Here is a 21,258-nt window from a genome sequence, read left to right as displayed (position 1 = left end):
ACTGTACATTCTGTTAAGTTTGGTACTTTGGTGCATTCTGATTACGGAGCTTAGGTTAATGAACCTTTCACATCCGGGTCAAAAGTGAAATAATACTTTTATGGCAGATGTCTAATGTATTATTAATACTTTTAATTCTTTCTGTGTTTTTCAAACTGTGGATTTGAATTTTGCTTTCTATGTACTGCATTTTTATGACATTTTAAACTTACTCGTACAGAAAGGGGATAGTCCCGCAGATATCTGAAAACACCTCCGGATGCAGGGACCACTCGCCGGGGTCAGTTGAGGACCGGCTGAGAAAATCCGCTTCCCAGTTGTGTACTCCCGGAATGTGAATTGCTGAGATGGCTGGAACCCAGAGTTCCGCCCAGGAGAATTTTCCGCCCAAGAGAGTCAGCAGTTTGTCCAGCGGGAGTTGAAGTCGGGCAAAGGCAGTGTCAAACTGGAGCCCCAGGAAAACCACTGACTGGGTAGGAGAGAGGTTGGACTTGTCCTGATTGACCATCCAACCGAAGTGAAACAAGGCCTGGAGGGTGAGACCAAGACTCTTCAGATTCTGGGCCCTGGATGGAGCTCTGATCAGAAGGTCGTCCAAGTAAGGAATCACTGAGACACCTCTTGTCAAAAGGGCTATCACAGGCGCCAGGACCTTGGTAAAGACCCGCGGAGCAGTGGCCAGACCAAAGGGGAGAGCCACAAATTGAAAATGGCCTTACGGAACTGCAAAGCAGAGGTACCGCTGACGACCGGGGAATATTGGAATGTGGAGGTAGGCATCCTTTATGTCCACCGAGGAAAAACTCCCCTTGATCCATGGACGCTACTACCGAACGAAGAGACTCCATTCGGAAATGGCAGAGTAGAAGATGCTGGTTGAGAAGCTTGAGATCCAAGATTGGGCGTACAGAACCACCTTTCTTGGAGACCATGAAGAGGTTGGAGTAAAAACCTTGAAAACGTTCTCTGCGAGGAACCGGGACAATTACTCCCTGGATGAGAAGGGACTGGAGTGCGCCCCGAAATGCTATTGCTAGAGAGGGGGACTGGGGGGCACGGGAAAGAAAAAAAGTGATCCCTTGGAAGGGAGGCAAATTTGATCCTTTATCCGTTGGCTACCACATCCCTGACCCAGAAGTCCTGAACATGCGTGGTCCAGGCATCCCAGAAGAGTAAAAGATGACCTCCCACCCCAGAAAAATCTGTAGGTGGGGGGTGTCCCTTTAGGCCGAGATAGGTTTGCGGGTGCCCAATTTGACCGCAAAACGGCCAAAACGGTTATCCGATTTCCAGGAGGGATGGGTCTGGAAGGACGGAGCCTTCTTTTCCCGTGAAGGTGCTTGCCTGGACCCTTTGTTGGTACCAAAAGGACTGGAAAGAGGAGGACTTCCAATGGGAAGTAGTGCTGCGAGCCTTATTCTGTATTCGGTAATAAGGAACTCTTTCCTCCCGTCGCCTCTGAGATAATCTCCTCTAGGCGCTTGCCAAAGAGCAGAGAACCAGCAAAGGGAAGTTTAGTTAGAGATTTCTTGAAGGCGGCGTCCGCATCCCAGGCTTTGAGCCACATGAAAGAATACCCTGGCGGAGTTGGGAGGCCCAGGCTGAAAGGGCTATTGACACCCAGGCAGAAGCAAAGGCAGGAAGAAGGGAGGAACGTGCAAGTTTTGCCAAGGTCTCCACCCTCTTGTCTGCCGGATCTTTGAAGGAAGCCGCATCAGCCACTGGCAGGGTAGTCGCCTTAGAAAGGCGGGAGATCAGTGGATCCACAGTTGGAGAGGAGGTCCACTGAGCAATGAGGTCCTTGTTGAAGGGGTATTGAGCTTGAACCTCCTTTGTTTCCTGAAACTTCTTGTCAGGGTGCCTCCAGGAGGACTCCCGCAAGGCTTCAAATTCAGCATGCATAAAGTAGGGTTTAAATTTTTTCCATACATTCCTGGATTATTTTTTTTTTTTTTGTGGTTATACCTTTATATCTCTTTATATCCCCTTTATCTCTTTTCCCCTTTTATTCCCTCTTCAATTTCTCATTATCGCTCTACATGTATACCGTGAGGTAAACCCTCACAAATCCACATAAGAACATGTATACTGTGAGGTAAAGCCATTATCATTATCCCTCTACATGTATACTGTGATAAGGTGAAGGGGATGGTGATTGACGGACAATATGTGCCACCAAGACTCCTGGCCTTGTTGGAGTAAAGCCGAATATTTTTTTCAGTATCCTTACTTGGATGCAGCCTGATACTATGTCTGTAGTGTGGCTGGAAGGCCAACCTGGGACGGCTTTACTGGGAATGACCTAGTGCAGGGTGGGGGGTCATTCCCCAGAGGGCTGGTTTTTCCTGGCTCTAAAGCCAGGCTCCCTCAACAGGTGAAGGGATTGTCTCTTGGGAGCTGACACAGCCAGGAGAAGCGGTGTGAGGAGCTCGGTCCTGGATACTAGGAAAAGCCATTGCTGTGTGCCACGCGGCACAAATACGTTTCTAATTATCCCTCTACATGTATACTGTGAGGTAACCCTGAATATAACCCTGGTATACACTGAAAGGAAAAAAAAAAAAATCATATATGTAAAATTCAACTAAAATGGTATTTTTTTTACATTTTTAACCAAATCATATTGTTAAATACATATTATATACACACACACACACATTTTAATTTTTTTTTTTTTTATAGTATCGCCTGGTGATATTTTTACTTGGAGGGTACCGAATATATCAACTATTCCTGATCAATAAAACATGGGCTGACAGGATCCTGGGAATCAGTGATCCTTCGCTGTCATAGACAGTAGATGGTGCTTGATACAGCATCAAAGTTCTGTAAGGGAATAGTTGTTTTGCGCACATTGTGGTTCCTACCTTGCCGGGCAGTATCTATAATGTTGTGCCAACGTCACATGGCACATCCGTCCCTTATATAGGGATTGATTATGCTAATGAGACGTTGTACGTCCAGTCCCTAAACAAAAAATAATAATAATATATAGCCCTGTAGCTGTGCTTTCATCCTGTGAACTTTCTCAACTTCGCAACATTGTTGTGAAAATAGTAGGGCATAGTCATATGTACTGGGAGATGTTCTGTTGGGGACATTTCCTTGAGAAATACAAAATTCATTTTAGTCTGCTACCACCAGTATGCTGCATATTTTTTTAATACAGCAACAAAGTAATTTGCTCATTGATAAGATTTATTTATTTTTATTTTTTTTTACAATTTGTGGAAAAAATACCATTCAAAACTATCTCAGAAATAAAAACTTTGTGACCCACATGCACAATAAGCCCATAGATGAATACCTTATAGGAATCTTTTAAAAAAGGGGTGACTTCTGGGGGTGCAGTATGATTCCGACAGCTAAAATCCCTTGCAGGCATGAGGTACCGCCTATAATTTCTATAATGATGTCCTGAAAGCCAAATGGTGCTCCTCTCCTTCATGCTCCTGCCACGCGGCCAAACAACCAAATATGGCCTAAGCGAGGGCATTTCTGTACTCAGGACAAACTGTGTAATATAATTTGGGGTGCACTTCCTTCTTTTCACACACAATGTAAAATTAGGCATTACTGGAAAAAAAAAAGCTAATTTCAATTGTTTCAACTGATTTGTATGCATACCTGTCACACAAAAAAGACTCAAAATACTAAATTTTGGTGTAAGTGAATACTTAAGGGGGTGAAGTTTCAAAAATGTGGTCAATTGTGGGGGTTCTGTAAGGTTCTGGCAGCTAAAAACCTTGGTAGGCATAAGGTGCGGCCTACAATCCTTTCAGACTAAAATAATGTCCTGAAAGTTCAATTGTGCTCTTCTTCTGGGTCCCACCACGCAGCCAAGGAACCAAATATGTCCTAAGCGGGGGAATTTCTGAACTCGGGATGAATGGCATAATAAAATTTGGGGTGCATTTTCTTCTTTTAACACGTAATGTACAAATAAATTGTTCCACAAATGAAGCATTTGTGAAAAAAACTTTACATTTTTTCCACTGACTTGTACGCATAACAGTCACACAAAAAGGACTCTAAGTACTTACTTTAGGTCTAAGTGAATACTTTGGGGATGTACTTTCCAAAATGGGGTCAATTGTGGGGGTTCTGTAAGGTTTTGGCAGCTAAAAACCTTGGTAGGCATTCAGCCTAAAATGATGCCCTGAAAGCCAAACGGCGCCGTTCTCATTCTGGGTCCTAACACGCAGCCAAGAAACATAATATGGCCTAAGCGTGGGTATTCCCAAACATGGGTCAAGCAGCTCAATAAAATATAGAGTGCATTTCTTTCAATATCAGACGTGATGTACAAAAAATATGTCCCACAAATGATGCATTTGAGGAAGAAAAAAAAAAAAAGCAAATTTCAAATTTTTAAACACTGACTTTGTAATAATTCCTGCAAAAAAAAAAAACGATTGTGTTAAAACACTCACTTTACCCCCTATCAAATAACTTGAGGGGTCTAGTTTTTAAAATGGGGTCACTTGGGGGAGGATTCTATGTTCTACTACCTTCAAATTTCTACAAACCTTGCATAGCACATAAAAAAAAAATTTACTTTTCAAATTTACAAAATTTCAAGTTAAATTGTTAAGCTTATAATGCATTTAAAATGTTAATTAAAAACAAATGAAATGCTTTCAAAATTAAAAAGATATCTGAAAGTAAAAGTTTCATAAACTATTTGGTCAGAAAGTATAAATATATGCAAACTATTCGTGTTAAAATAGCAACTAATCTTTATTGTTTTTAATTTCATGATTTTTTGCATTGTAAAAAAATAAAAATAAAAATAAAACTACACATGATATCGGCTTACTTTTACTATGTACATGAAGGACAACTTGTGACAAAAAAAACTATGTTAGAATTATCGTGATTGGCAAAACATTACCAGAGTTGTTCTCTAATAAAGTCAGACTTCCCCAATTTGAAAAAACAGGCCTGGTCTTTCAGGGGCGTACAGGTTTACTTGTGTTGGTCCTTAAGGGGTTAAAAGGTGCTGCCTCACTATTACAAGTTATCTTCTATCCCCACGAGAGGGGATAACAATCTGATTTCAGAGGTGTCCAACTACTGGGACTCAAGTTATTCATTAGACATGAGCAGTGGGTTGTGCATGCCTCTTTTAAAGTTGAGGCACAAGAAAGCCCACAAACAGCCTGCTGAAGACAAGCAGACGAAGGACATGGACTACTGGAACCATTCCCTGTGGTCTGACGAGGGTAAAAGGTGATGGACAAGCCAAAAATGTTTCCAGACCTAAACCCTATTGAGCACCTGTGGGGCATCCTAAAATGGAAGGTGGGGGAGCACAAGATTTCTAACATCCACCAGCTCAGTAATGTTGTCATGGAGTGGAAGAGGACACCACTGGCAACCTGGTAAATTACATACCCAAAAGGCTTAAAGGGGTTATCCACTAGGGCAGGGCGGTATAGACATTTTTTTTCCCCTCACGATATGAATTTTGCCCATACCGCAATACCGGTCGGGCCTCTCTCCCCCCCCCCCCCTCCCCCCGCGAATGAGCGAATTATCCGCCGCAGTGCGCTAATCATATTTGACCCGTGAGCGCTATTCTGCTCCCCCCCCCATATGAATTATCAGCTGTGCTGTCCCCACATCTATTCCCACATCATGTCACCTGCGTGCGCTCCTCTGCTCATCCTCATACGATTTGCGGGCCGCTGGCGCTAGAAATCTGTACTACAAATAACGCTGCAAAAACAAAACAAACTTTAACTTACCTTCTGACGTGGTCCCTCCGCTGCGGTCCTGGGGATGGGAATGTCACAGAGCCGTCAGCCAATCACCGGCCGCAGCGATGTCCCGCCTCGGCCGCTCATAGGCTGAGCCCACTGTCATGTAATGAGCATATAATGATAGGCTGGCGGCTCTGACCTTCCCGTCCCAAGGACCACAGCGCAGGACAGTGAAGACGGTAGCAGAGCAAGTCGGGAACGTAGGCAGGTTAGTTAAAGTTTATTTTGTTTATTTTTGCAGCAACGAGGAAACGTTATTTGTAGTACAGATTTCTAGCGCTGCGGCCCGCAACTCCTAGGGGGATGATCAGATGAGCGCACGTGGGTTACATGATGTGGGGACAGATGTGGGGACAGCGCAGCTGATCATTAATTGTGAGGGGGGGGCGGGGGTGTTGGGAGAGAAGCGGCGCCCAGGTCACATGGGGGGGGGGGGAATACAGTTAAATACCGTGAAACCGTCACTTAAAAAAAAATACTGTAATACCGCCCAGCCCTATTATTCACCATAAGGTGATTTTAGTACATACCTGCCAGAACAGGAAATTTCCTGTTGGATTTGGTTCTCTAAACTACACAACCCACAGTTTCATGCTTCAAGTTTGAGAACACTTTCCTTCCTCCATCACATCAGCGCCCCCCCCCCCCCCCTTGAAACACAGTGTTTCCTAACCAGGGGGCCTACAGCTGTTGCAAAATTGGAGCGGGACTGGCTCCCTCTGATCCCCTGACTAGTGATGTCAGGTCTTGACGCACTGCAACCTGGGAAATCCTGAGACCAGAGTAATTTTGCATGCTGTTAAAAATAAATATTTGTGCGATAATCACAGAAGAATTGTGAGACCACCTTCACCACACAGGTACAGACACCATATTATAAACTACAGGGTGGGCCATTTATATGGATACACCTTAATAAAATGGGAATGGTTGGTAATATTAACTTCCTGTTTGTGGCACATTAGTATATGTGAGGGGGGAAACTTTTCAAGACGGGTGGTACCCATGGCGGCCATTTTGAAGTCTGCCATTTTAAATCCAACTTTTGTTTTTTTCAATAGGATGAGGGTCATGTGACACAAAACTTATTGGGAATTTGACAAGAAAAACAATGACTTGGTTTTAACGTAACTTTGTTCTTTCATGAGTTATTTACAAGTTTCTGACCACTTATAAAATGTGTTCAATGTGCTGCCCATTGTGTTGGATTGTCAATGCAACCCTCTTCTCCCACTCTTCACACACTGATAGCAACACCGCTCGGGAGACCTTGGGGGCCATTCAACTGGCCCACGATGACCAATCCACTTGATGCGTTTCCCTCTTTATGCACTGAAGCTGGCACGTTCCCTGAGTTTTTCGAGCAAGATGGTGCACCACCACATTATGGGTGTCAGGTCCGAGCATTCCTAGATGAACAGTTTCCTGGAAAGTGGACTGGTCGTCGTGGGCCAGTTGAATGGCCCCCCAAGGTCTCCCGATCTGACCCCCTTAGACTTTTATCTTTGTGGTCATCTGAAGGCAATTGTCTATGCTGTGAAGATACGAGATGTGCAGCACCTGAAACTACGGATACTGGGAGCCTGTGCTAGCATTTCTCCTGCGTTGTTGCCATCAGTGGGAGAAGAGGGTTGCATTGACAATCCAACACAATGGGCAGCACATTGAAAACATTTTATAAGTGGTTAGAAACTTGTAAATAACTCATCAAAGAATAAAATTACATTAAAACCAAGCACATCATTGTTTTTCTTGTGAAATTCCTAATAAGTTTGATGTGTCACATGACCCTCTTCCTATTGAAAAAACAAAAGTTGGATTAAAAATGGCCGCCATGGTCACCCCCCATCTTGAAAAGTTCCCCCCCCCCACATATACTAATGTGCCACAAACAGGAAGTTAATATTACTAACCATTCCCATTTTATTAAGGTGTATCCATATAAATAGCCCACCCTACACAAACTTTACAGCCCCTGTAGCATAGTCAAAAAATGATCCTGGGATACCCCTTTAATGCAGTGCTGACAAATAATGGTGGCCTCCCAAAATATTAACACTTTGGGCATTTTCACTTAGGGGTGTATTCACTTTTGGTGCCAATATGGAGACATTATTGGCTGTGTTCTTTTAAGAGGACAGCAAAAAACTAAAATAAACTAACAAAAACACTGTAATAAGGCTGTAAACACTGTAAGGCTGTATTCACTTAATGCTTACCAAGATCCAGCTGTTTGTCTGGATGGGAAATATCAAAGCTGGGCGCTCCCGTATCCCAGCCGGACTGGCACTGAATTTCATTGACTTAAAAGAGCCGACCGGGGTCAGATAGTGACTCCGGTCTGATTATTTTGGCCCCCGTTTCCGGTTTTGTGACAGCATTTAAAACCCTAGTAAACCACAAAACCAGATATGGGGCAAAAATTAGCTGGACGGAGTCACTGTCTGACTCCGATTGGCTGATTTAAGTCAATGAGATCCGGCAGCCGGATCTCAGAAAAGTAATGTGAATGCTGCCTAATAGTTTACAGTGAATGTATAGTGAAGTGCAGACAAGGAAAGAAGGACATTTTAGTAAAAGAAAAATAAAATTCTCACCAGCAGGTAAAAGCCAGTGGTTAGCCGCCACAAGCTCTTCGCTTTCATCTTCCAAGTTTTCCGCACTTGGTCCTTCTTCATTCAGTTGAAATACATGAATACATATATTGCACTTTTCAAGATCAATGGGCTTAAAAACAAAAACACAGAAAAAAGCAATTTCACTTATGCAATTGTAATTTCAATTATGAAGTTGCCACTGTCACTCTAAAAGACTTTTGACATGTCACAGATATATGAATGATCCAAAAGGTGAAGGATTTACTACAAACAGGTAAAAACAGCAATAAAGGTTATAGATAATATAGAGTTAAAGTGGAATAAACTATGCATACTAATAGCATATAAAAAAAAAAGAAAAAAAACACTTAGGAGACCATACTATGAATAAGCTTATATCATCTTTATTAAAGGTGTATTGATAAAATACCACAGAGACATGTCAACAGTTTTTATTAGTGAGGGGTAAATGTACAGTAAATAGGGCTCCTCGGCTCTCAGCGATCTTTGTCTGGCTGCTTTATTATGTGAATGGGACTGCTATATATTTCACACACATAATATAAATACATTATATATACATACATACATACACAGTTATTTATCATCGTTGCTTTGGTAAGCAAGATTTGTAGGCAGGCATTTATTTCTTGCTTTGGTTTTTGCTTATGTGTCACATATTTATCATACTATAAAAGGGGGTTGATTAATTTGGCTTACATAAGCAAAAACCAATAAATCACTTTTGAATACCATTTTTTTTTGCACACATAAGCAAAAACCAATAAATGACTCCAGAACACCACTTTGTAACCCCATCTCCTCTCCTCTGTAAAAAAAAAAAAAAAAAAAGTGTGATATAAATCAAACTTGGGCTTCTTTCACACTGCTGTTGTGACATCAATGGGGGAACCCAGGGAGAATAGCAGGATGAAAAATACATCATGCAATGCTTTTTCCTCCCATTACTCCCGTCAAAAAACAACGGCGCCCTACAGACATAATAGTGAATGGCATCTGTCGGGACCAGTTTGTTCCCATTGTGCCACGTCAAAAAAAAAAAAAAACATCTGTTAAGGCACAAAAAAAAAAAAAAAAAAGGGGGGGGCTAACGGACGTTTGCGGCAGTGTGAAAGGGGCTTTATATTTATATGAAAATGAGCATGTTTAAAATGGTCTTCTTCTGACCCCTCTATATACGGGGATGTGTGAGGGCTCATTTTTTCATCATGGGAGTTGTAGTTTAGAAACTGGGAGACTCCAGCTGTTGCTAAATTACAACTTATATCAACAGCTGGAGACTATCTTTGGAAATGCTGGTTTATGGGTGTTTTCCCTAAGGTAGGGCACCATAAATGTACTAAACAATTTTCTGTGTTTTTTTTTTTTTTTTTTGTTTCTTTTAATTTCAGATCCATGTATGCAGAGGACTTCAGATTCGGTAGACATCGCCGATGCCCAGTGTTTGTTTGTTTTCTAATATTAATCAAATGGTTAACGAGGGCTTGTTCGGGGGTGTTTCTTGAAACAACTTTTTAAAAAGTGTTTTTTTTTAATTTTTTTATTTACTTTACAGGCTTAGTAGCAGAAGTTGTCTTGTAGACGGAATCCATTACTAAGCCGGGCTTAGCGTTAGCCCCAAAAACAGCTAGCGCTAACCCCCAATTACTACCCCAGTACCCACCACCACAGGAGTGCTGGGAAGAGCCGGTACCAACAGGCCTGAAGTGTCAAAAATGGTGCTCCTGGGCATAGGCTGTAACAGGCTGGTGTTATTTAGGCTGGGGAGGGCCAGTAACAATGGTCCTCGCCCACCCTGGTAACATCAGGCTGTTGCTGCTTGGTTGGTATCTGGCTGAGAATGAAAATATGGGGAACCCCCACACATATGTTGCATAAATAAAAAATAAAAAAAACATAGGGTTCCCCTATTTTTCTTCTCAGCCAAGCAGCAACAGCCTGACGTTACCAGGGTGGGCGAGGACCATTGTTACTGGCCCTCCCCAGCCTAACTAACATCAGCCTGTTCCTGCCTAGGCACAGGAGTGCCATTTTTGATGTTCCCGGCCTGTTGCTACCAGCTCTCCCCGGCACCACTATGGCGGTGGGTACCGGGGTAATAATTGTGGGTTAGCGCTAGCTGTTCCTGTGGCTAACGCTAAGCCCGACTTAGAAAAGGACTCTGTATCAGACAGCTTCCACTACTAAGCCTGTAAAGTAAATAAAAAAACTAAAAAAAAAAAAAAAAAAAAAGTGTTAGGCTGTCTGGAAAAGATATAACTTGTAATTTAGCAACAGCTGGAGGCACCAGCCGCTCAACGGCCACCCGCCCGCACCTACAACCCGCCCGCTAGTTGTTGAAAGACTACAACTTCCAGCATGCCCCAACAGTGAGGACATGCTGGGAATTGTAGTTGCAATGGCTACGAGCTGGCGGTGGCTGTCTCCCAGGGATATTAAACTACACTGTAATTTCCTATTTCCCGGGAGGTGCAGTGATTGGCCGGTTATCTTTGCCAATAACTGCACCGCCCGGTATATATGAAATGACAGTGTAGTTTGGTATTTCTGGGAGCCGGCCGGCTCTGCTGCCATTGCCCCTCATCCCCCCACCTCTCCGCTCATGTTCCCCCTTCTGTTGGAGAGATGAGTGGTGGCGGCGACTTTTTAAATTTGCTCTCGTACTGGAGTTTTGTACTCCAGGTCAGACCTGGAGCAGACCTGCGACTTTTTGAAGGGAGTTCGGGACTGTTTTTTTTTTTTTTTTTTTTTTTTTTTTAGCTACGTACTACTTTCGCACATCATAAATACCTGACCACTGCAAAGTGAAAACTGAAATTTGCTTACGCAAGGCTGTTGTAACTTTTTGCTTACCCACAAAAGTCGCACAAAAAAAGTGCTTAGGCGCAAGTATGACTTTTGTGCAACTTTTGTAACCAAAAAAAAAAAAAAGGCTCTAAATTCCTTGATAATATATATTATTTAATATTAAAAAAAAAAAATCAATGGGGGAGATTTATCTAAAGGATTTAGACTGCGACTTTCTGTGTGTCAAGTTTAGACAGGAAAAAACAGTCTAAATATGTGCGAGTTTTTTTTGCGACTTTTGCTTTAGAGGATGTTAAGAACATCATGCATTCTAGTCTATTTTAAAAGGGAAAAAATGCATTGGTGCTGAATTTATCAAAAGCAACTTTTCTCTAAAAGTTGCATCGGCTGAAAGTACGCTCAAATGTCAGAGAAGGTTTAAATACAATCTAAAGCATAGATCCCGAAGTCCGTGCACAGAATTTATCAAGAGTCATGCGACTTTTGATAAATTAGGCGCACAATGGACCGGCCTAACCCTCTGTAGGTTGGTCTATATTGATGCGGGACATAGACAGCTTTGATAAGTGTGTGTGTGTGTGTGTATGTTCCAGCATCACGTCCAAACGGCTAAAGATATTAACATGAAACTTGGCACACGTTACTTATATGTTAACAACAAACATAGGATAGGTGATTTAACCCTTACCCACCCCCATTTGCCAGGGTCGGGGTTTTTGTTTAAAGTCCCATACAAGTCTATGGGAAATATATGTAACTGCATAACTTCCAAACGGCTGAAGATATTTCAATAATACTCGGTCACGTTACTAATTTGTCCACTAAAAATATAGGATAGTTAATTTAACCCTTAAAGGGGTATTCCGGTGGTCAACGTGTTTTTCCGTTTTTGACTTATCTTATTTGTTTCATTTCTATTCTAGTTGTTTAGGCAACTCTATTTCCATTCTTTGTTGTCTTTTTATCCCCCACTTTGTTTTCCTATCTTTGCTTCCATTCCTGTTTCTTGCTGTGCTGAAAACTGCAAATCCCAGCATGCCACATGCCTTGCTGGTTTGGGGCGGCTTTATTTATTTATTTATTTTTTGTTCTGCCCTTTACCCACCCTACTATTTTACCGGGTCGGCCCCCTTATACACATCACACTAATATAATCAGCCCTGGTTGGGATACACTGGCATACACACACAAAAGGGACTACAACTCCCAGCATGTGTCATTCAGGAGTCTTCAGTCTGTGGCATAACACCAGCATGCTGCCTCTGTAGTCTCCTGGGGGGTTGTAGTTCACAACACCTCTGTAGGGCATACACCAGTGTTTCTCAACCAGGGTGCCTCCAGGTGTTGCAAAACTACTACTACCAGCGTGCCCGGACAGCCAAAAGCTGTCTGGGCATGCTGGGAGTTGTGGTTTTGATACAGCTGAAGACACCCTGATTGGGAAACAATGCACTTTGTTTGTAATATACTGAATAGGCTAGGCCAGTGTTTCCCAACCAGTGTGCCTCCAGCTGTTGCAAAACTACAACTCCCAGCATGCCCAAAGTCTGTCCAGTCATGCTGGGAGTTGTAGTTTTGATACAGCTGGAGGCAGACTGGTTTGTAAACACTAGCATACACACACATAACAGGGACTACAACTCCCGGCATGTGTCATTCAGGAGTCCCCCCCCCCCCCCCTTCACACAAAGAAATCATCCCCAGTCGGAGATTTATTTCCCAGCAGTCTATACACCCCCAGCCCGTACACCTTGTTATCCCTTCACATACATCTTCTCTGTCTTCTTTCAGTGCAGACCTGCGTCCTCACAAGACAAAGAAGGGGGGAGGGGAGATGAGGAGCTGTGTAGGAGCTTCTTGCTGTCATGCACACCTGTCAATACCTGGAGGGGGAGATGTGGGGGCGTGGCCTATCTTTGTCATGCAGTTTTGAAAGAACAGAGAAAAAAAAAACATGACATGTTGTCCACAGCCTAATCCTAACCTGTGGACAACAGTCAGAGATCCAACACAGAACTACAGAACTTCCTGGCCCACAAACAGGTAAGAAAAAAAGACATGCTACACAAACATATAATACATGTCAATTGCAAAAAACATGAACATTAAAAGAAGATGCAATATAGCCAAAAATCTTAACCACCGGAGTACCCCTTTAACTACCCCCATTTGTTAGGGTCGGGTTTTTTAATTTAAAGTACAATGCAAATCAATGGGAAATGTACAGTACAGACCAAACGTTTGGACACACCTTCTCATTCAAACAGTTTTCTTTATTTTCATGACTATGAAACTTGTAGATTCACACTGAAGGCATCAAAACCATGAATTAACACATGTGGAATTATAGACATAACAAAAAAGTGTGAAACAACTGAAAATATGTCATTCTAGGTTCTTCAAAGTAGCCACATTTTGCTTTGATTACTGCTTTGCAGACTCTTGGCATTCTCTTGATGAGCTTCAAGAGGTAGTCACCTGAAATGGTCTTCCAACAGTCTTGAAAGAGTTCCCAGAGATGCTTAGCACTTGTTGGCTCTTTTGCCTTCATTGGATTCCATTCTGGTGACTGTGGAGGCCAAGTCATCTGGCATAGCACCCCATCACTCTCCTTCTTGGTCAAATAGCCCTTACACAGCCTGGAGGTGTGTTAGGGGTCATTGGGGGGACATGTATCAAAGATTTTACCCCTGTTTTGTGTGGTTTTTTTTTGCGCAAAATTTTGTGCAAGCCTTTTTTTGCGCACGTTTTGGTAGAGCATCTGTCAGAGACCTGTGGGGCGTAAATGCTCACTGCACCCCTTAATACATTACATGAGGGGTGTAGTTTCCAAAATGGGGTCACATGTGAGTATTTATGTTTTTGCGTTTATGTCAGAACCGCTGTAAAATCAGCCATCCCTGTGCAAATCACCAATTTAGGCCTCAAATGTACGTGGTGCACTCTCACTCTTGAGCCTTGTTGTGCACCCACAGAGCATTTTACGCCCACATATGGGATATTACGTACGAGAAATTGTGTTACAAATTTTGGGGGTCTTTGTCCTTTTACTGCTTGTGAAAATAAAAAGTATGGGGCACCACCAGCATGTTAGTGTAAAAAAAAATTATTTTTTTTTTACACTAACAGGCTGGTTGTAGCCCCAAATTTTCCTTTTCATAAGGGGTAAAAGGAGAAAAAGCCCCCCAAAATTTGTAGTGCAATTTCTCCCCAGTACGGAAATACCTCATATGTGGCCCTAAACTGTTTCCTTGAAATACGACAGGGCTCTGAAGTGAGAGAGCGCCATGCGAATTTGAGGACTAAATTAGGGATTGCATAGGGGTGGACATAGGGGTATTCTACGCCAGTGATTCCCAGCTGCTGCTAAATTTTCAGCATGCCTGGACAGTCAGTGGCTGTCCAGAAATGCTGGGAGTTGTTTTGCAACAGCTGGAGGCTCCGTTTTGGAAACACTGCTGCACTATACGTTTTTCATTTTTATTGGGGGGGGGGGGGGACAGCGTAAGGGGGTGTATATGTAGTGTTTTACCCTTTATTATGTGTTAGTGTAGTGTAGTGTGTTTTTAGGGTACATTCGCACTGGCGGGTTACGGTGAGTTTCCCGCTAGGAGTTTGCGCTGCGGCAAAAAATTTACCGCAGCCCATACTTGAAGCAGGAAACTTACTGTAAACCTGCCTGTGTGAATGTACAGCTGTTTCAAAACTACAACTCCCAGCATGTACTGATCACCGAAGGGCATGCTGGGAGATGTAGTCATGCAATAGCTGGTGGTACGCAACTACAACTCCCAGCATGTAGAGACAGCGGTTTGCTGTTTCAGCATGCTGGGATTTGCAGTTTTACAACATCTGGAGGGCTACAGTTTATAGACCACTGCCCAGTGATCTCCAAACTGTGACCCCCAGATGTTGCAAAACTACAAATCCCAGCATGCTCAGACAGCAAAGAGCTGTTTGGGCATGCTAGGAGTTGTAGTTTTGCAAGATCTGGAGGAATACAATTTAGAGACCACTGTATAGTGGTCTCAAACTGAAGTCATCCAGCTGTTGCAAAACTACATATTCCAGCATGCCCAAACAGCAAACAGCTGTCTGGGCATGCTGGGAGTTGTAGTTTTGCAACATCTGGAGGGCTACAGGTTAGAGACCACCGTATAATGGTCTCAGACTGTAGCCCCTCAGATGTTGCTAGGCAACTTACCGGCTTCCGTCGGATCCAGGGAGTCGTCCTCTTCTGCCGCACGCCGCCTGCCGATCACAGTTGCTCCGCTGCCTCCGGACGGGTAAGTGATCTTCGGCGCTCGGTCCTCTTAGTTTTCCCCATTCTGCCCCGCCTATTGTGGGTGGGCAGGACGGGAAAAACGAAAGTAAACCCCCCTCCCACCGATCTGCTAATGGTGGTCGCGTCTAATACCCCCCTGCCACCTCACTCCTATCTCTTCAAGGGGATTGTAGGTGTCTCAGACAACCGCGATCCCCCTTGTATTCCAGGTCACCATAGACCTGTAATCGACGCAAGTCGCAAGTGTGAATTCACTTGCAATTTGCGCCGATCAACATGGGGGGCCCTGATGACCCCCCCCCTAGGCATTTGCGCGGGGTGCCTGCTGATTGATATCAGCAGGGACCGAAATTCCCACGGGCGTATGGATACGCCCTTCGTCCTTAAGTATCAGGACGCAATGGCGTATGCATACACCCTTTGTCCCCAACAGGTAAAAGGGGTTAAAACTTCCCCCCGTTTTATATAAATGCCACTCCCTTTCAATACTGCCTCTGTGTCTGCTGGGGGCTTGAATTCCTCATGAGTTCACCCAAGCCTCACAGACACAATGGCAGCCTCAGGAGCTCAGATGCTAGGAAAAATGGTGGCACGGAGAAGAGGAGCTCTCGCCGGGCCGCCTATTCAGGGAGCCGACGGCGCCGCTGATAGAAACGAGGGGCGCTGCTCCCGAAAAGGTGAGGGGCGGAGCTAAACTCAGCGTGAGGAAAAATGTTAAGGTCGCGGGTAACCCGTGGGCCTTAATAAGAGCCATGCAGTGTGCAAAACTGGAGGGAGGGAGTACCAGGCTAAGAAAGCTGGTCGAGCAGGGACAGTGGGGGACCCGGACCCAGGGTACAACCTTTCGGCGCTGGCAGTTGGCGGGAAGGGGTTAATGGTGCATACTTCTATGTCCCGTGCCCCTTAGCCGCATATGGTAGAACAGGTAGCACCATGCTCCTGGACCCCCACCTGAAAACAAAAAAGAAACAAAAGGGAGTATAGAATCAGCCCTTACTAGAAAATAATAAAAAAAAAACTGGTCTGGGGGGACCTATGTCTGCCTCCTAGCTAACACTAGCTAAAACTGATAACCTCACTGCGGGTGGGCGGGTATATCCTGCCCGGGAGGAGTCAACTTTTTTCCTAGTGTCAGCTCCTCCTAGTGGCAAGAGCATGCAAGATGTAAGAATTACACTTGCCTCCTATACCGAAACTACCCTAGGGCAGTGTATCCCAAAACAGGGTGCCTCCAGCTGTTGCAAAAACTCCCAGCATGCCTGGACAGTCAATGGCTGTCCGGCAACACTGGGAGTTGTTGTTTTGCAACAGCTGGAGGCTCCACTTTAGAAACTGTGCCGTACCAGATGTTTCTTATTTTTATTGGGGGGGGTAAATGTGTAGGGGTATGTTTATATGCAGTGTTTTCCTTTTTATTTTATGTAGTGTAGTGTACGGACAGCCAAAGGGCATGCTGGGAGTTGTAGTTTGCAATAGCCTGAGGCACACTGGTTGCGAAACACTGAGTTAGGGGGAAAAAAAACTGTTTTGCAACCTGTGTGCCTTCAGCTGTTGCAAAAACTACAACTCTCAGAATGCAGTGACAACTGAAGGGCATGCTGGGACTTGTAGTTATGCAACAGCTAGAGGCACACTGGTTGCAAAACAGATCGTTTGTTACTTAACTCTGTTTCCCAACCTGTGTGCCTCCAGCTGTTGCAAAACTACAACTCCCAGCATGCTGAGACAGCCGAAGGGCATGTTTGGAGTTGTAGTCATACAAAAACTGGAGGGGAACAGTTTGGAGACCACTGTGTAGCTGTGTGCAAATTCTGGCCCTCCAGATGTTGCAAAACTACAACGTCAAGCATGCTCAGACTGACCAGGTATGCTGTAAGTTGTAGTTTGGCAGCATCTAAAGGGCCAGATGTTACAGAACTACAACTCCCAGCATGAATGGGCATGCTTGGAGTTGTAGTTTTGCAACATCTGGGGCGCTACAGTTTGGGCACCACAGTATAGTTGGCTCAAACTGTGCTCTTCCAGATGTTGCAAAACTACAACTCCCAACATGCTGAGACTGTCCAGGCATGCTGGGAGTTGTAGTTCTGCAACATCTGAAGGGATGAGATGTTGCAAAACTACAACTCACAGCATGCCCAGACAACCTTTGGCTGTCTGGGCATGCTGGGAGTAGTAGTTTGGCAACTCCTAGATGGCAGCAGTGAAGATCACTTACCACTGATCTTTACTGCTGCCTCCGCCGTGCCGCCGATCCCGCCACGATCGCCGGTCCCTCGCCATCCTGAAGTGCTCCGGCACCTCCCAGCATCTTTCTCCCACTTTGCCCGGACATCCAGGGGCTGGCAGAGCGGGGAATTCAAATTCAACGGACACCAATGATGCAGAGGTAATCACTCAGGCTACCTCCACAGTGGACCACCAGGGAGCATTTAAATGTCCCTATAGACACCGCTGTGGCAATCTAAAGGGTTAATAGCCGGCCGCGGCGATCGCCGCATGTCGACTATTAGCGGCAGCCCCCAGCTACAAGAATTAGCAGGGTGCTGCCGGGTATGGTAATTAACCAGAAAAATTACAGACATCGGAGTAATCTCCGATGTCCGTCATTACAGGCAGATGTCAACTGCTCCCATTTTCATCTCCCGCGTCATGTTTGCACCCCATGACGTACATGTCATTGGTCGGGAAGGGGTTAAGCCATACCCACCGAAATTATTGGCGGAAAATTCCCTCAGCCAAAAATGTATAAAGGGGCATTTTCGTCTAATAATTTTCGGCAGCCGAAATTTCTGTGCAGCCTAATTTGCAGTTATATCTTGCATAACAGATAAGTGGTCCCATTTGGTATTTGCTAACGTACCCCTACTGCTTAATTTAATTATGCTACCATATTTTGCAGCGTATAAGATGACTTTTTAACCCAGGAAAAATTTTCTCAAAAGTTGGGGGTCGTCTTATATGCTGGGTGTCGTCTTCTAGGGCGGGTGCTGCAGTCGGCTGGGACACCCAGGGTATGGATAGAGAAAGAGCGTCGCTGTACCCAGAAAAACACGCATCTTTCACTCATCCTTGTTTGTATCCTACTACCGTACCTCTTTCTCTGCCTCTCAGATCTAGCTCATGAGGATTGCAGTGAAGCTGCACAGGCATGTGTGTGTGCGCGCGAGACCTGCGGGGCTCAGGCGTGAATGTGTGAGATCTGAGAGGCGGCGCAGGTGTGCACATGCGAAATCTGACAGGTGGCGCTGGTGCGCATTTGCAAGATCAGGAAGGCGGAGAAGGAGATACGGTAATGGGATACAAGGGTGGCGCATGTGCGAGATCTGAGAGGCAGAGAAGGAGGTACAGTAATAGGATACAAAGGCAGGCCAGACGGGTAAAAGAGGCATGTACCGCTTTGATAGTCTTGGAGACAGGAAAGGCTAGGCAGGCAGGGAGAGCTGTCCAATCCCACCAGGCTTTGTATACAACTACCAGCCAATCACTGGTAAGGTACTGGGCATCGTGGTAGAGGGGTAGTCTTATATGGCGAGTATATCCCAAACTCTATATTTTAACTGTAAAAGTTGAGGGTCGTCTTAGATGCACAGTCGTCTTATATGCCGGAAAATACAGTATAATTTTTTATTTGGCAGCATAAAGACCATTAACATTTTCTTACCTTTCTGTCCTTCAGTTTTAGCTCAGTATCGACAACAGCCACAGAATTCACATTTTTCACCAATAAAGGGTCATCAAATTCTGTCCAAGTATAATCACCAAATACAATGCTGTGTCTGTTTAACAACTGCATCACATGAGCTGTTACATTTTCAGTCTTTGCTGTGCTGAAGCATAAAAGCATAAAATTAGTGCAGGAATAATTACTGCAACCAAGAAACCTATCACAACTAACTGAAAAAAGTACAGTACCACATTACAAAGAATTAAAGTAAAGTCAGAAAATTACTTACACAAGTCTTAAATATCTTTTACAAAGGGGATATTATCGGCCAAACAGGCAGATTTTTGCCCTGTGTAACAGATTGCTGGTATAGCACAGCACTGAGAACGAAAGATCAACCCCTGTTATCTTACAGGCCTCTATAAGACTGTCCAGTGACAGTTGAAGTTTTTTGCGTACATACAGTTTAACAGTCGCAGATGGTATACAGTTCCAATACAAGTAAAGTTCAGTGGTGCAAAAATAGGTGCTTTCTTGACCCATTAAAACACGATGTTTCGATGCTTGATAAAGATGGCGTGATGCCTTTGAAACGTTGCTTTTTCATGGGTCAATAAAGCACCCCTTTTTTTGCACCTTATCTTGGGAGTGCTGCTGGACTTTACTTCATATATGGCACTGAGCAATTCTGCTGTTTTATGTTCCATGCAGTAAAAACTAACATTTAACTTTATTTATTCCGTGAGTTGGTATAGCGTTACCAAATGTGTATATACAGCAGCCAAGTCCTGGAAGGATTAAGATAAAAAAAAAAAATATATATACATTTACAACTCTGTTTAACTTTCTGGCCCGAGTTGATTTAAAAAAAAATAAATGTATTCCACCAGAGTACTCCTTTAATAGCTTTTATTTTATTTTGGTTCTCAAGTGATTTATTTCAATTTTAGTCATGTGTTTACTATTGTTATGATCAACTCTGTACAGGGTGGGCCATTTATATGGATACACCTTAATAAAATGGGAATGGTTGGCGATATTAACTTCCTGTTTGTGACACATTTGTATATGTGAGGGGGGGAACTTTTCAAGATGGGTGGTGACCATTGCAGCCATTTTGAATCCAACTTTTGTTTTTTTCAATAGGAAGAGGTCATGTGACATCAAACTTATTGGAAATTTCACAAGAAAAACAATGATGTGCTTGGTTTTAACGTAACTTTATTCTTTCATGAGTTATTTACAAGTTTCTGACCACTTATAAAATGTGTTCAATGTGCTGCCCATTGTGTTGGATTGTCAATGCAACCCTCTTCTCCCACTCTTCACACACTGATAGCAACACCGCAGGAGAAATGCTAGCACAGGCTTCCAGTATCCGTAGTTTCAGGTGCTGCACATCTCGTATCTTCACAGCATAGACAATTGCCTTCAGATGACCCCAAAGACAACAGTCTAAAGGGGTCAGATCGGGAGACCTTGGGGGCCCATTCAACTGGCCCACGACGACCAATCCACTTTCCAGGAAACTGTTCATCTAGGAATGCTCGGACCTGACACCCATAATGTGGTGGTGCACCATCTTGCTGGAGAAACTCCGGGAACGTGCCAGGTCTGAGCATTCCTAGATGAACAGTTTCCTGGAAAGTGGATTGGTCGTCGTGGGCCAGTTGAAAGGCCCCCAAGGTCTCCCGATCTGACCCACTTAGACTGTTATCTTTGGGGTCATCTGAAGGCAATTGTCTATGCTGTGAAGATAAGAGATGTGCAGCACCTGAAACTACGGATACTGGAAGCCTGTGCTAGCATTTCTCCTGCGGTGTTGCTATCAGTGTGTGAAGAGTGGGAGAAGAGGGTTGCATTGACAATCCAACACAATGGGCAGCACATATAAAATGTTTTCAAAGTGGTCAGAAACTTGTAAATAACTCATGAAGCATAGCTGCTTTACAGCTACACAGATAGGCAATGTGCTAGACCATGTCTTAAAGTGTACCCGTCAGATCCAACAACTTTTTTTTATTTTTTTTATTAATGTATCACTCAGCACCTAATCCTGACCATGTACATCAAAATTTTATGTGTCTAGCACCTTTATTTTTTTTATTACACTTT

General features: G+C 43.9%; 1 protein-coding gene across 8 annotated transcripts in view; it reads right to left on the bottom strand.

The window, feature by feature from the left end:
- Positions 1-21,258, bottom strand: part of TRIP13 (thyroid hormone receptor interactor 13) — a 339,103-nt gene that overhangs the window by 280,118 nt on the left and 37,727 nt on the right. For 5 of the 8 annotated variants that reach the window (XM_056520206.1, XM_056520208.1, XM_056520207.1 and 2 more), the window contains exons 3-4: positions 19,141-19,306; positions 8,363-8,492 (exon numbers count right to left, since the gene is read on the bottom strand). In XM_056520206.1, the coding sequence (XP_056376181.1) occupies positions 8,363-8,492; positions 19,141-19,306 (296 nt within the window). Of the gene's footprint in view, positions 1-8,362; positions 8,493-19,140; positions 19,307-19,432; positions 19,586-21,258 lie in introns of those variants that run through there. The other 3 variants (XM_056520209.1, XM_056520211.1, XM_056520210.1) reach the window with 3 other exon arrangements.

This window comes from Hyla sarda, chromosome 5 (genome assembly GCF_029499605.1).
Source record: "Hyla sarda isolate aHylSar1 chromosome 5, aHylSar1.hap1, whole genome shotgun sequence".
Classification (NCBI taxonomy): domain Eukaryota; kingdom Metazoa; phylum Chordata; class Amphibia; order Anura; family Hylidae; genus Hyla; species Hyla sarda.
This window is presented reverse-complemented; position numbering and strand designations above follow the sequence as displayed.